Source organism: Dermochelys coriacea, chromosome 1, assembly GCF_009764565.3.
Source record: "Dermochelys coriacea isolate rDerCor1 chromosome 1, rDerCor1.pri.v4, whole genome shotgun sequence".
Lineage (NCBI taxonomy): Eukaryota > Metazoa > Chordata > Testudines > Dermochelyidae > Dermochelys > Dermochelys coriacea.
The window spans coordinates 117,863,483-117,879,954 of record NC_050068.2 but is presented as its reverse complement, the minus strand read 5'-3'; the positions used below and the strand labels follow the sequence as shown (position 1 = coordinate 117,879,954).

The 16,472-nt window shown below is 40.7% G+C and overlaps 1 protein-coding gene across 4 annotated transcripts in view; it reads right to left on the bottom strand.

Moving 5' to 3' along the window:
- TBC1D8 (TBC1 domain family member 8) overlaps positions 1 to 16,472 on the bottom strand; it is a 74,566-nt gene that overhangs the window by 14,696 nt on the left and 43,398 nt on the right. For all 4 annotated transcript variants that reach the window (XM_038404805.2, XM_038404814.2, XM_043515330.1 and 1 more), the window contains exons 6-10: positions 7,504 to 7,711; positions 5,660 to 5,854; positions 3,187 to 3,369; positions 1,775 to 1,925; positions 588 to 802 (exon numbers count right to left, since the gene is read on the bottom strand). In XM_038404805.2, coding sequence (XP_038260733.1) covers positions 588 to 802; positions 1,775 to 1,925; positions 3,187 to 3,369; positions 5,660 to 5,854; positions 7,504 to 7,711 — 952 coding nt within the window. The remainder of the gene's footprint in view (positions 1 to 587; positions 803 to 1,774; positions 1,926 to 3,186; positions 3,370 to 5,659; positions 5,855 to 7,503; positions 7,712 to 16,472) is intronic.

Genomic DNA, 16,472 nt, shown 5'->3' with positions numbered 1-16,472 from the left:
GTTTTTTGTCTCTGTAGAGGAGTCTGCATGGAAGATAAGGGAGCTGGCTCATGGGTCTAGAACTACACTACTACCCTGGTCAGAACTCAGGAGGCTGGAGGGGAGGCGGAGACATTATTAGAGCCAATAGATTGCAATTACACTGCACTGGTGCTATGTACTTGCCACCAGTCTGGGAAGAGGAGGATTTCAGCTCACCAAATCCCTGCACAGGATCCCCTATGTGAAGCTCATCTTCGTAGGATGGTTTACTTTGCTCACTGGCTGAGCACTGCATGAGATTACTCTTGTTAGTGCTGAGTGCAAGTTGTGGGAACTTATTTTTGACTCTCAATGAAAATTCCAAACATACACAGGGAACAAATCTGAGTCAGAAAGGGCCATTTTTACATACTCGTTTTTCAGAGTAAAACTACACAACATTTAAATTATTTCGTTATGTATGCAATAAATCAAAGCACGTTTTTTATAACAAAGCCATTGCAACACACACAGAGGAGATAACAAAACTGAGTAAGCAGAGAATTCCTCGAGAGAGAGAGAGAGAGCGCATTAACATACTTTTCCACATGCTAATAAATCTTCACCTGGCAGTATCCTATTTTGGGGTTCCTATGTGCATAAGCTGTCAGAACTCTCCTCAAGGCTGCTATCCCAGTTTCATTCTGGAAGGCTGGGTGCTCAGGCAATGAGCGATGCAGGTCACGTTCAATCTCCTCTGTTGCAATGCAACACCTGCCCATTGACACCTCCACTAAATTTCCGTAGTAACCAGGATGGGAGGCAAGATCAGTCACAGCATCTGAAGGTAGCAGTAAGAAGAAAACATGAGGAGGTTAAGAGGATTTCAGGTACAGTATAATGTCATTAAGTGAATTGTTTATCAAAAGAACAAACGTGAAGAGGTTTTTTCCCCAAAGGTCTATGAAATTAGTCATTACTTGCATTTAGTGAACCCCTTAACCTAAAAAGGAGATAAAATACTAGCAGTGATTTTCCAAGGTGCAATGTTTGCATAGAAAATGAAACAGCTATTACTAAAGCCTAAATCACACAGTAGAAGAAAAAACCGCTTGGTACTGACTTTGTATTGTGAAACATCCCCTGCTAAAAGCATTGCTGGGATAAATTTATTCAGTATTGTATGTAATGTCCAAAAAGAAAAAACTCCAAAAATAAAAGGATGTAATCCTTACAAATGTGTCTGAAACTGGACCTGACAAATTGGAGATCACATTGTAGGGAACAATCCTGCTCAGACAGGGCAATGAACAACATTACTCGGTAAGTCTTTTCCAGCTATAGATTCCTGCCAGTGCTTTAAGGGAAGCAGCAGCACTGCAGACCTAAAGATGTCATAACTTCAAAATAGTTAGATTTAGCTCAGATTAAATCAATACTTATATTATAGTCTAATTGTTGCCTTAAAAAGAACATTATTTCATAAAGACATGATGGCATTTTTAAGCTAATTATGTTGACAAAATTACCATTATTTCTGTGCACCACTGACCAGTTATGAAACACAAAATAAAAATATCTTACTGTTCTACCTAGGTATTTATATGGGTACTATCCCCACAGTAGCTGAGCACCAATCCTTCCTTCCTTTCCACTAGAGAATGTGATGGTATTACGTGCCAAAATATCCAGCTTGGACACAGTTTTCCTTTGCTGAAGAACGATCTTATGGAGCTTTCTTGCTTAACTGCATCTGTAGCTACGTTCAGCCCTGGATCCTGGCTATATCCAAGAAGTATTACAGAATTCTCACCTGAAAAGAGGAGCCAGAGTTTGCCTCGTAAAGATTCTGGGATTCCCATTGCAACAAGTTTTCTAATCTTCTCTGTGCGAAACATACACACAGTTCTGCCATATTCTGCAAAATGGTCATTCCACAGTCTTTCTTTTATTTGTTCCCTGGACTGGAAATCAGAGGATAAGTTTTCAAACAAGTAGTGTGCTTTTAAGGTCTAATATACAAAAAATGTTAAATACCCCCGATTTTCCTCTTTCATAAGGATTTCTTTTGGACCAGAAAAAGTGGTAATAGACACGGGAGATCTACTTTAAGGGGCAAATTCTGCCCCATTCTGCCCTTGGGGAGAAACCTGTGCAGTCCCACAGCCCAAGGGAAGAGCAAAACGAGGCAAGACAATGAGAGCCCCACTGTGTGCCAGCGCCCAGCTCCATAGGGATGCACTGGTCCTTTTTTCCCCCTCTCATAGCCTTTAGACTGAAGCAGCTCCACTCTGCAGCTGGGGGAGAGGAGGTGCTAGTGTTGTGCTTTGGCCACTACTTCATGCTTTCTCTCACTACTAAGCTGCCAGAGGTCACAATTACTTCTCAGAAGGACCTTGCAGCAGCTCAACATTCATCGGGGGAGCCTGGGCAGCAGGGCCCCCGTCCCACACTTATGAAGTGGACAGAAGATTTCCCAAAAAGCCTTCAAGAAATCTCCAGCCATGGTTCTCACAGACCCAAAAGATTAGTTCTTGTGACTGTGAATAACCATGATTATCCTAAAGATCACAAGTAGAAGGGCAAACAACTTATTTTAAATGATAGTAGAACTGACAATAACTGTACCAGATTCCCCAAATCAATTGGGAGTCTGAGGGAGGAGAGACATCCGTGGGCTCCAAAGGCCCATAAAGCTAGTTTTGTTTTGCTTTTTAAAGGGAGAGCTACACTGCTACCAGGAATACTGAGTCCTTTGCTTGATCCACTAGCTTATTACAACTCTGGTAAGATAGCACTGCTGAGAAGCAGTAGTAATAAGAAAGTCTGATAAAGTACAAGTGCTGCAACTATGCAGACAGGATCCAACACCTCCTCTCCATCAAAACACCATTTTCAAAAATTCACACATTTGTGGTTGTGACATCATGTGAAAAGGAGAGCTGTAAAGAGACACCAGTTTTTAAGTATTAGGGAAGGGGTGGTAAATAAATATTTTGGGGGTGGGATGAGAAAAGGGCCAGGCAGGTAAAGTTGTACAAACAAACAAACAAAGAAGCTTACTATAGTTTAAACTCAAAACACACACAACCACACTTACACTTTTCTGCCTATGTATAGTTCACTTTATTAAAAGAGAGGGTTTGGCCAAACGAGTTACCATAGTTATTTTTAAGAGACTTATTTTTAAAAGCTACTCTACAACTGTACCCCAGCTGTACATACCATCCTAAAGTCATTCCCTTCAGCTCCGGACTGGTGAAACACTGATCTTAGTGCCTCTGCATTTAACAAGTGACTGCTCTCCTTTTCACTTTCGCTCTTGTCTTCGCTTTGGGAAGCCACCATTCCCAAATCCCGGGACTCGCAGTCACTGAACACACATGTTGAATGAAACACGAGAGAGTTCTTGCAACATAGAATTGAAGAAAAATGATTTTTGGAAAGAGTGTAAAAAACTGAACTGTATGTATAATGTTTGAGACAACAAGAGCCAACACAAATTAGCAAAGCAGGTAACTTTGTTATAGTCTTAACTTTTGCCCAAATTTGAAAATTTTTACCTAAAAGTAAGTACCAAAATCCACAGTTAGGCACCTAATTAATAATGGACTAATTAGTAGTTTTTCTGAGCACTTGCAGTCACTACGTAAAGTCAATGGGAGCTGTAGGTGATCAGCACCACTAGATCAGGACTCCATTGCTACCTTCCCTCATATTTTTTTAGGAAGGAACAGGAAGTGTTTTTTCTATTCATTTTTAGAGACAAGTTAGCTAGTAGCCTTTACAACTGTGCTACTCCATAGTCTGGATTTAGTGGGGACACTCCCAGGTTTTTATAAGCTGTCCCAACACCTAGCGTGGTAGCCAGAGCTCCAGGACAGACACATACAGATGATCCCGCGTCTCCTGGGGCTGAGTTCCAAGTGGGATTATCGTGCAGGTAGTGGAAAGTTAGCTATGGTGAGGCCTTAGGAGTTAACCAGGCAGCAGCCCAGGAGTCAACCTGTGGCAGATCAGTTTTCACATCAAATAATTAGTGAATTTTTGGAGTACCAGAAACAGTTACTTAATTGATTGAGGGGAGTGGGGCAGGACGGCTGATTTTTGAAACAGAGTGAACATTAGTTTAAGGAAAAGACTGATTTTTCATACTGGGGAGGAATAACACAGGAAAGTGAACAAGGAGAAGCCTGAAAGCCCCCTGATGTGAGGGGAGGGAAGTTCTCCACAGCCTTATTCCTCAGTGGGGAGACACCCTGAGGGAGAGGTCTCCTAGAGACATGAAGGGAAGGGTGGAAATGCTACTTCCTGAAAAATGCTGAGTTCCTGGCAGCTTAGTTGAATCCCAAGTCTTTGAGGCCATGAGAACTGACACTCGGACTGAAACTGCCTGTAATCCTCTAGGATATCAAAGGATATCTGCCCTGCACTCCCCCTTAGGATTCCTAGAGTCCCAACTTTTTTCCCCAAGACTGTCCCAGGAAAACCTTTTGAAATACAAGCAGTAATGCTCTCACTTCAGCAAGTACTTGTTATCTGCCACTCAGTGTTTCTTAGCTTCCTGGTTAAATATTGAGCATTTTTGGTCCTGCACAAAGAATAAAATACCCTGATGGTTTATACAATACAGTAGAAAAGAATTTACTATAGATTAATTCAAAAGATACTGTACCAAACACACAGTTAATTAGCCTACAGTTTATAAACACCGTAGGAAAAAACCTCATTACATTAATCCGTAAGAAGTTACTAGTAAATTGCAAATCACAGAATCATAGAAACATAGGACTGGCATGGATCTCGACAGATCATCTAGTCCAGTCCCCTGCCCCAAGGCAGAACTACATTTCTAGACCATCCCTGACAGATGTTTGTCTAACCTGTTCTTAAAAACCTCCAATGATGGAGATTCCACAACCTCCCTTGGTAATTTGTTCAAGTGCTTAACTACCCTGACAGTTAGGAAGTTTTTCCAAACTAACCTAAATCTAACCTAAATCTCTGTTGCTGCACTTTAAGCCCATTACTTCTTGTCCTGTCCTCAGGGAAAACAATTTTTCACCCTCCTTTTCTTAACAATCTTTTACGTAGTAGGAGACTATTATCATGTCCCCCCTCATTCTCTTAAACAAACCCACTTTTTTAAATCTTTCTTCATAGATCATGTTTTCTAGACCTTTAATCATTTTTGTTGCTCTCATCTGGACTTTTTCCAATTTGTCCACACCTTGCCCAAAGTGTGGTGCCCAGAACTGGACATAATAGTCCAGTTGAGGCCTTATCAGCACTGTGTAGAGTGGAAGAATTTCTTCTTGTGTCTTGCTTTCAATACTCCTGCTAACACCTCCCAGAATTATGTTAGCTTTTTTTTTGCAACAGTATTACACTGTTGACTCATATTTAGTTGGTGATCCCAGATCCTTTTCTGCAGTACTCCTTCCATTTCACATTTTGTATTTGTGCAATTGATTATTCCTTCCTAAGTGCAGTACTTTGCATTTGTCCTTATTAAATTTCATCCTATTTATTTCAAACCATTTCTATAGTTTGTCACCATCATTTTGAATTCTAATCCTGTCCTTAATCACAGGCTTCCGACCAATTTTCTGCCCCAGTTATGATTTTAGGAGATGCAGGACAAAAGGCTAAATATCATCATCATTATGCAATTTGAAACAGATCGAACATTTAGTACCGTTTCTTTTCTTTCCAAGCAGTTATAGTGCACTGGGTTGCTGGTGTTGACTTGTTTTAGTCTCAGAAGCAGGTTCTCCACCAAGCTATCCCTGTCCTTCAACTCAATGAACTGAAAGGCCATCTTGCTCCTTATACTAATAATGATGGGATTGGGAAGGAGACTAGTGTCCTCCATCTTCTCTATACTAACCACCTATTCCAAAAACATGACAGAAAATGTATTAGTCACCATTCAAATACACTCCCTGATATACTGTACATGCACTGAAATGTACATAAAGGGATATATTTCTTTGCACACTGATATTAATTATGACTATTCAAATTGTCTAAATGGTCAGATACATCCTAAAGATCAAGACTGATTAAATTTTCTTTATTTTAGACAGATGACCTTACCCCCTTCAGTCTAAAGATTTTCAAGAGTAACTTGTGATTTTGAATGTTCAACTTAAGACACCTTAAAGAAGCCTGATTTTCAAAAATCTGAGCACCCACCTTCTTACGTTCAGGCCAGATTAAGGTATCCCAAACTGGGCACTCAGAATCGTTATACTACTTTTAAAAATCTTGGCAAACAGCTATGGTTTTGCTGACATTTAAAACAATTGGAATGGGATCAACATAACCAAATTCTTGAGGAAATACAGAGTTTCTGCCCAATAGCATTGAACTAAGTTTTTAACCCGGTGAGCATAACAGTTTTTGATAGATATGAAATTAAAAAGCCGTTGTCTCCAATTATGTACATTACACCACTTGTTTTCCACAAACTTTCAGATGCTGTGTCACTACAAGTCACTGCTAGGGTCAGGATATCATTTAGAAGTTGCTGCTATTGGTTCAGGATGAAAGTAGAGCTTCATCGTTAAGAGATCACAACTGCAGGCACAGGGATTGAAAAAAATATATTTTTGAAAATCAACCAGCATTCCTCTCCAGTGCATTTAAAATAGCTGACTGGCAGTTATCACTTGCCATCCATGAGCCAGACAAAGGCTAAATGAAATATACTGAAATGCTCATAATACTTGAAGGCCAGACTTCTTGCAGTGAGGGGAAAATGCCACTTAATTCTGCTGAAAGCAGAATTCAAATTCTATTGATTCTACACCAGAGTGCCAAGAAGTAAATTTTGTCTCCAAAAATCTCCAGTAGATAAAAATGTACAAGTCTTTTTTAAAAGACTGGACTATTGTGTCTGTGTTGGAGACCTGTGTGTCGGCACTGCCTCCAGAGCCCCCTGCTTCCCTCAGCTCCACAGGACAATCCACTGCCGATCAGTAGTCCCTTGTGTGTGGAATCCCCACAGGCTTGGTTGGGGGAAGACTGCATGGAATGGAGGGAAAGATACCATTGTATCTTATCTGCATGTGTGTTCAGCACCCAATGGGGCCCCAATCCTTGAAACGTTTGGGTGCTACCACAGTTAATAAAATAAATAAAACTGGCACTCCCCACTTTCCATACCTCTACCTTGGGACTTTCCCAGTTCACATCCCCCCTGCCTACTGAGTGGGGATTGGGAGAATTTGGGCCACTGTTACTGTCAATAGCAATTATTCCTTGGATAGATCAATATCTTGTTTTGCAAAGTACCTTTCTATTACATCACATTGTATTTATTGGCAATACTACTTTGAGAAATGTGTTGCCTCACCCAACTGCCATATAGAAATTAATCTGCTAACGAAGATAAGAACTAAATATATTGCAACTCTCTTCCACACATCTCCTTCCCATGGAAAACAACTGTTCTTCAGCTAAGTTAATTGACAGCAGTGGTTTGGATCAAAAAAAAACAGGCACAGTGTAAAATTAAAATCAAACAGCAGACCCTACCTCTCTAAGGGGGATGAGAACATTGCAACACCCACTTTCTTTGCTGGCAAAACAGATATAGCAGTCTGAAGTATACATCCTTCCTGCAGTGTGACAGCGATTAAATGGAGTCCACAGAGAACAGTCTGCAACTTCATGTAGCTTCTCCTTCCCCGGCAGTCTAAAAAAGGCCCGAAAGAACTCACTCTGTGCTCTGGCTTCGAGATCCCTTGTTTAAAAAAAAAAAAAAAAAAAAAAAAAAAAAAAGAGGGGGACAGAGGGAGAAATAAAAAAAATCTTGAAACCTAATATCTGAGTTTCCTTTCCAAAAGTTACATTACAAAAGAAGTAACAATCATTAAGAATAAGTAATTTAGAGTAAAACTGTTACATACAGTAATCATGCCAACCAGGTCTTTATGTGAATGTGGAAGGCTATAAAGGTGGCAACTTCTAAGTACAAAGACCTTAGCAATTGATCACTTTTGACAAGTAACCTAAAAACAATATTACTACCTGTTAAAAAAGGAACACACAAATTAATTTTAGTTGTCCCTTAGTTTTCAGTGTGCCATAGGCTTTTGTACGGGAAATGTGCACTGGAGGTACAGGGGAGGGGACAAGGCGTAAAGGATATGGACAGCTGAAACGTGCCATTCAGGGAAGCAGTTTTGTTTGGGGCACCCAGAAGGTAACCAAAGGCTATAAGTACATTCTCCCCCTTCACTCCTTTTTTTAGTCAAGGACAAAGGGGATTAATTTATCATCATCGTTATTATTACTGAGTGGGTGGAGGTCTTTAATTCCTCATTCAATATTTATCAGAATTATCTGCTCCACTGCCACCATTCCTGATTCTTGTCTCTACACACCCCAAAAGTGATGGAAAAGCACATTAACTTGATACTCCTGCTAAAACATTCAGCAGTGAAATTGTTAACTATGCTGACATTTAAATCGTCATCATTAAACTTCCGAGCTGACAGCTACTGAGATGAATTAGAACAGTTCAAAATTCAGAGCAATTTTTGGGGCCATTTTGCAAACTCAGATAGGTATAATGGCATCAGATACATTCAGACTGAATTTGGAAAGTTTCCTTTCTTCCCCACCCCAAAACCATGAAGGCAAGAGACAATCTATATAAACAAACATTTAGCTTTTGCATGGCGATGAAAAAATTTTAAATGAGGAATTACACAGCCATTTATATTTTATAAATTACATTATAAACAAGAAAAGGAGTACTTGTGGCACCTTAGAGACTAACAAATTTATTAGAGCATAAGCTTTCGTGAGCTACAGCTCACTTCATCGGATGCATCCGATGAAGTGAGCTGTAGCTCACGAAAGCTTATGCTCTAATAAATTTGTTAGTCTCTAAGGTGCCACAAGTACTCCTTTTCTTTTTGCGAATACAGACTAACACGGCTGCTACTCTGAAACCTGTCATTATAAACAAGGCACAGCTCATTACACCATGATGTGGTAGTATCAGTGAACCACAGCTCTGATATTCTGAGGATTTCCAAGCAAACAGTGATAATCCATACTTATTTGTTAACATTACATTTTTGACAATGAAGTCCTATTATTCTCTTTACTGTGAATGAGTTCCTCCAACAAAACTCACCTAGGGAGAAACAAGGCTTGTCTTTGTTCCACTGAAAGAATGCAAAGCATGAGTTGACCTATGGAGCATGGAGCTCCCTAGTGCCATGCTATGGTGAGCCAAGGAAAAGCAGGCTAAAAACCCCTCTCTTCGCATTACTTAGGAATAAAGGCTAAAGTATAGAAACCTCTTTCTCTTTTAATAAATAACAATCTCCCTTTTTATTGAATGTTTAACTGTAGAAAAAACAAAGCCCGGTGAAGTGAGGCGACAGAGCAGAGAGCAAACTGGAAAAGGGGAAAGGAAACTCTAAAGCTAATAAACAATAAAAACAACAGAATGAGCTTGACCAGAGTTTCTGACCCACTATCTTCAGTTATCCAAGGAAAACAGACAAAAAGGCTCCATTCTGTTAAAAACAACAAAGAGAAGTATTCTTTACAAAGCAAGACAAAAGCTTTCTTGAGACTTTCCATAGCAAAAGAAACTCAGACAAGCACATACAAGTGCATGCAAGGATCTGCTATTTTGGCTACGCTGAATCAGGATATGCCTCTCTGTTAGATCAGCACAAAAATATTTTCCACTTCTGCACAACACAGATGAGCGTTAATGATAATATCCACCATCCTTCTATATAAGGTTGTTTTCTCCAGTTACTATGCTGAGAAGGTAAGTTCCCTCCTGATGCTATCACTTCTCATGCTTTGCGAATTGTTGTATTAAAGTGTATTATAGCAAAGCCACAGCTCTGCTGTGCTTACAGCTGAGAGCTGCTTATGTTTAAAAGACAACCATTCTAAGTACTCTACAATCCATATAATGATTCAGACTCTCTTGATATTTGCTGTGCCTCCTGGAGGTGAGAGAGAGGGTTAGTGGTCCAAACCTGGGGTCATTTGAGCAAAGGGTTCCAGAGATTACAACCACCCTAAAAATCCAACATTTTACAAAATGACCTGGTTCTAACTTATTTTCCACACACCTGGGGCTCAAACTATTATTCTAATACTCAGAACACTGATCTCACCCACCCAGGATTTATCCCACCTAATGCCTGGCATCCATTGCCTCTTTGGGCAGTTATACTGAAGGGTACAGTTTATAAATGCAGATTGGCATGTGCCAAACTGATGTGCCTAAAAGGGTGAAATGTGCATGTGCAGCAAGATTAGGGCTCTGTTGAAGCCAGAGAGTTTTCAGGGAGTCTTTTCACAATAACTGGGTGTTTCAGGGTGACCTGCTTGGGGTCACTGAACCTGAGCCGCACCTATGTGGTGTGAGTTCAAGCCCCATCACCTAGTAGTTTTCAGAGAATGTGTTTTCTGCCCATTCCTTACTCTCTACCTGCACTCAGCAGTGTTTTTCCCCTAAAGTTTTGCCCAAAAAACAATATTTGCGGAAGAGACCACCAAATGCCAAAAACAAAGAACGCAATTATTCTCTTAGCTCTGTTCACATGCCTCAGACCTATGATTTCAGGTCATGTTAATCTCCATGAAGTGTTCTCATTCAGCTGCGATCATCATATTGAAATAATGGTCCGCTTCATGACTCTCTTAGCCTCCTGATGCAGGCGGATGGATAGAGCCCTTTCCTCATAAACTTGGCCCAGATCTGGGGGAGGGACTTAGCATATCCCTGCCTCCATCTGGTACATACCCTCTTCACAGCCCCACCACATTCCAACCTCCACATGGCCACTCCAAGCTTACCAGAAACATGGAAGGTGCAGCTGGCATGTGGAGGTGCTCAATGCAGTAGGAGAGTATGGGAGGCGGGGGAGGGGGGCTTGGAGCAGTTGGGGGTGGGGGTGGTCAGAGCCATGGGCATGATAGAAGGAATATTGGAGCAGAGCGGGGGAGAGTCTAAGCAGCTGGAAGCAATTCAGAGGGAGGAAGGGGTGTCAAAGCAGAGAAGGGGAATGTGGGCAGATGTTGGAGCAGCAGAGGGAAGAATGGAATGAAAATAAGGGGGTCAGAGCTGTGTAGTGGGGCATGCTGGGTATGTTCATCTGTCCTCCAAAATCACCCACATCCATGCATCTCCAATGTCTGTCCCCTCTCTCCAAAACATGTCCCCAGTGTCCCAGCTCCTCAACTTGTGGGTCCCATACCAACACCTTCTTCTCTGTGTGAAGGAGGGAGAACCAGCCCTGCTGTACAGGCAGGGAGATGGGAGATGAGTCAAGGCAGTGAAGGGACGAACATGGAGCCATTGCATTCTGTGCCAGGATAATCATAACCAAGGAGCCAGAGGCACTGAAGGGGCACAGCTGGGCTATGGTACATGATGGTGCTGAAAATTATTTGTTTTAAATTATGGAAATTAAATGCCCCAAAACTTCATTAATGGATAGTTACGGTCGCCTGGTGGTGGTTTCCTGTGTCCTTCCACAATGTAGAGAGTGGCTGAACTTCTAGAAATACTAAGTGAAGTAATACAGACCACTCCGCAACACAATTTTAACTCTGCTGCTCCACTCCCAGCCCTAGAGCTGGCAGAAGCCACTGTAAGGGTGGTGCAAAGGTTAAGAAAAGTGGTAGATTCTTCATCTCTTCAAATCAAGACCGGGGGCTTTAGTCCATCACATATATTAGGCTCAATACAGGAGTAACTGGAATTCTCTGGCCTGTGTTATACATGAGGTCAAGCTAGACCACCAAATGGTCTTTTCTCGCCTTAAAAATCTAGAAGTCTACAGTAAGTAGATTGAGGAGGGACAAAGAGAATGCTCCATCATTTGTGTTGTGTTCTACAGCTTTGAGTTCCAGCATTTATCTGCACGCACTCAAGCTGCATTCCCTGAGCTAGGTGTAACTATACTGAATGGTGGAAGGATTAGTTGGAGCAGATTGGCAAGAACTGTCACTACGATATGAACAGAGCCGCATGTATACAGAGAGAGAGCAATTATGCTTTGTGTCAATGATTAATTCTATAAGTTGTATCAGCAGAGGTGCACAGGGGTGTCTTTTTCCCCATGGGGATTGTCAGTCGTCTGACATACACAACAGTGGTCTCTGGGGCTTAGAGAGGGGTAAGTGAAGGCAAGGCCTCAGAAGGAATCTTCAGGGCAAGGGGAGAAGAAGGTGTAACGTAGCAATCTGGAGTGGTTTGAGTGGAGCAGGCTCAGTGTATGGGTGTAGCCCAGATGTAGGTAGTTCCTGTTTGTGACACATGACCTAAACCCCAATCCTATAGATCCTCCCCTTAGGCTGGGGGGGGGGTCCTTAAGCAGTGGGCGGGCTCTCACCCGCCTGCTTCCCAGAACCCGATAGGTACAGCACTACAGCTGCGCTGTGGTAGCGTAGCCACTTCCTACAGCAACGGAAGAGGTTTTTCCCGTTGCTCTAGGTAATCCACCTTTCTGAGTGGTGGTAGCTAGGTCGACAAAAGAATTCCTCCATCAACCTTCCAGCATCTACACTGGGGTTAGCTTGGCTTAACTATAAAGCTCAGGGTTATGTGAATCTAACTTTTAAGACGACACCAGGCTTTAGTAAAGAAAATGCATTAGGCTGTCCTACAGTGCTCACATGCTCTGTTTCCCAAATGTTCTGTAGCAACTCTGAGGGCAGATTGCAAGTGTATGGAGCAGCCCTGGAAGGGGGCAGAGTTAAATTTTCATTGCAGGGGTGGAAGATATCTTAACTTTGGATTTCTGTTATGTATAAATGAAGTTTTGGGGTATTGAAATTGCATGAGAGTTTGAGAAAATATTACATGGTGCGTGAAGTCTATTTGTAAATGAAGACTATATAGCTACCATATGAACTCCCCCACTATACAATTGTGTGTTTATACGTACACAATATATAAATATTCATTCATATGTGTAATATGAACAACTATTCATTGGAATTTAACAAAGACCACTTTGATACCTGGAACATTAGGGTCCTATACACAAAAAAATAAGCAGCACTAGCTGAACCAATTTTAAAATCAGGCTTTGGCTAACATGGTGACATGTCCCCGTTTTAGCATAAATCAGAAAAGTGCCTTAGAACCAGTTTTCTAGATGTGATCTTTACTGTTCCCCCTCTTCGAAACACGTCCCCCACATTCTGCAACACGGACTTCCACCCTGCACTGTGGGTAGCATAGGGACAGGTATCGAACATCTATGCTAGTAAAATGTTAGTACAGGAGTATGCTAATACTTGCCTCTGGGCAACACCGAGAAGCCTGCGCTTCTCATGGTGAGATGAGTGTTCATGCAATTTAAAAGGGCTGTGCCCTGTCTCCTACAAACCTGACACCTGAGCATTTATAAAATGTTACAGACTGCATCCAAGACAGCTGAAAACCTTAAACTGGCTACGTTTAACACTAGCTGTCAAACACTACTTTGCTCAATTTCATCCCTCCCTCCTAAACAGTGGCTAAACGCTGATTGGCCACTGGGAATATGGCATAACTGTTCAATACCTGACATACAGTGTGCACCCAGCATCCGTTAGCACAAAATGGCGAGCATACTGTCAGCAGCTGTTGAATATAGTAACCTCTCTATACCAAAAGAACAAGCATTTCTGAATACTCCTTGTTGTGTCTTTTTTTTGGGGGGGGGGAAGGGGGAGGGAGAAGAGAAGAGCACGTCTATGCTTTATCATTCCCATTTAACAGATGGAGAACTGGAGTAGAGAGAGATTATGAGATTTGCTCACAGTCCCACAGGAAATCTGTGGCAGAGCTGCAAACTGAATCCAAATCTCTCCCAAATCCCAGTTTAATACTTCACAAGATCAGCCTTCCTTCCCACCAAAAATCAAACACAGAAGTTCTGTAGTATAGACAGAAACATATCTTAGAATACACATGAATTAAAAGGGACGGGGGCAGCCACGTACAGACAATACTCAGTTAAGAAGGAAAAATAATCTGATATATTTAAGAATTTCAGAGAGGTTACACAGGAACAAGAAAAAATACTGCTGTAACTCTGGCAACTTGCAACGGCTGATGGTGCTCACCAATACTTGTTATATTAAAATGGGAATATTTATGCTTTTTTCCTTTTAAAGTTTTCTTTTCATCTGGCTGGATTTCTGTTACTGTGGCGGAAGGACAGCAACTCATAGCTAGTAAAGTAACACCACTATATAGATACACTGAGTATTTCAACCAAAACAAGTCTTAAAGTATCTTAAAATTTTATTTTGCCACAATATCCTGACTCATTAGCCTCACCTCTCTCTAAGCTAACAAAATTTATGTTAAAGCCTATATAAATTCACAAAGTGCGTGCTTGCCTTTTGGCATGACAATATGCACTGCAATAACACATGAAGGTTTTTTAGGGGAAAAAGGGTGAATTGGGTCAGGCCTACACTAAAACATTAAGTCAACCCAGCTACGTCACACCCGAGGATATGAAAAATCCACACCCCTGCACAACATACTTAAGCTGACCTAAACCCCAGTGCAGACCGCATTAGGACAACGAAAGCATTGTAGCTACCGCCTCTCAGGGAACCGGATTAACTACGGCAACAGGAGAACTCCTCTCAGTGCAGTGAGTGTCTACACCAGTGTTACTCAGACTGGATCTTGAGCCACAAGTGGCTCTTTAATGCTTCTCCTGCAGCTCTTTGTAGCACATGATATTAAAACACTGTGTGATTTAGTTATTAACCAATCTAAGTTATTAACCCATCAGGATTTTTTTACTATGTTATTAACCAATTGTAGTTGATAAAATAATAATACTTGGTCAGTCATTTTGCTGCGAGAATAAATAAAATAAAAACTAAATAGTTCCCGTCATATAGTTTAAATATGAATACATAGTACCACAGTATATGAAACAATGGATTCACACAGCTGTGGCTCTTCTGGGTAATGTTGATCGCTAATTTGGCTCCTGAACCCCTGAGGTTTGAGTATAACTGGTCTACACTGAAACCCTACAGTGGTACAACTGCGGCGCTGCAACTGTGCCTCTGTAGCAGTTTACATATAGACATAACCGTAGCTTCCTGACATTAGGGAAGGATTCCAATCCTAACATCACTGAAATTGCCTATTCTGAATGACTCACGAAGCAAGATCAGACAGCTGCACCAGGAGACCACACCTTATCCACGACTGCCCTAAAAAAAGATGCTGAGATGGAGGTCAGCTTTGTGGGATCTGGGAAAGAGAATAAGTGTCAGCACAAGAATGAAATGCAGTCAGTACTCACGTCACTGTGGGCGGAGATGAAAATTTATATGAAAAAAATAACAAGTGGAACAGAAGAGCAGAATTCGGTTACCCAAAGAGAAATGTTATGCATTTCCGCCTCTCAGCAACTGCATGCCCTCATAAATATCTCCCAGCAAAAGTACAGCATGCTTAGAGGCTAACGAATTTATTAGAGCATAAGCTTTCGTGAGCTACAGCTCACTTCATCGGAGGCATTTGGTGGGAAATGCATTTGCCACCAAATGCATCCGATGAAGTGAGCTGTAGCTCACGAAAGCTTATGCTCTAATAAATTCGTTAGTCTCTAAGGTGCCACAAGTACTCCTTTTCGTTTTGTTAAAAAACGGTGAATGATGTTTCTCATTTACAAGATCATTAATTTTTTTATTTTTTTTTGCTCATGATTTGTGTAAAGCTGCATTTGGATGGAAATTGGAATTCAGTTGGAATGTACAAAAACAACATTTTAAAATTGTTTTATTTAATTAGTAAAAATTATCTTAGATGTACTAGAAATGTAAGAAAAAGAGTTTATCAAAACATGTTTTGCATTTAAAACTAATAGATTTACTAAATAAAGGAAGTAACTGCAGTTAGTGAAAAACTTTTTTTTCTGGTCACTTTGTCCTTCAAGATTTTAGAACTAGTAAGTCTCATTCTCTCATCTCATTTTTGTTCATAGACTAGAAAAAGGAAAAACAAGCTCCCCTGCTTTTTCAACTCTCAACTGGTTTCTCAACTATGAATGGACTAGTGACGTCCTTAAACTGAACTAGTTGAATAAATCTTAAAAGAAAATATTCTCTCTAAACCTACAGAAGAGGCTACTGGTGTTAAAAGGTGGTTTAGAACTACAACAAACCCTGGTTCCAGGTATTTAGCCAGTGACTTCAACAAGTTCAGTGGTTTGATTTTATTTAAAACTTTGGCAGCAAACACCTACCACTTAACTATTATTTAAATTTAAATTAAATGATTTTTTATAGGTTATAGTAAATTTTGGCTTGAACGTAGATTTTTAAATTTTAAATTATTGTTTCCCCAAAAAATAAACTTATATTTGGGGGGTGGGGGAAAAATAAGATTTTTTATTTTAAAATGATTTGTATACACCCTGACATGGCCTATTACATTGATTCTGACATTGCGTTATAATACATTATAATATTTGCTTCCAAGAGAAAAA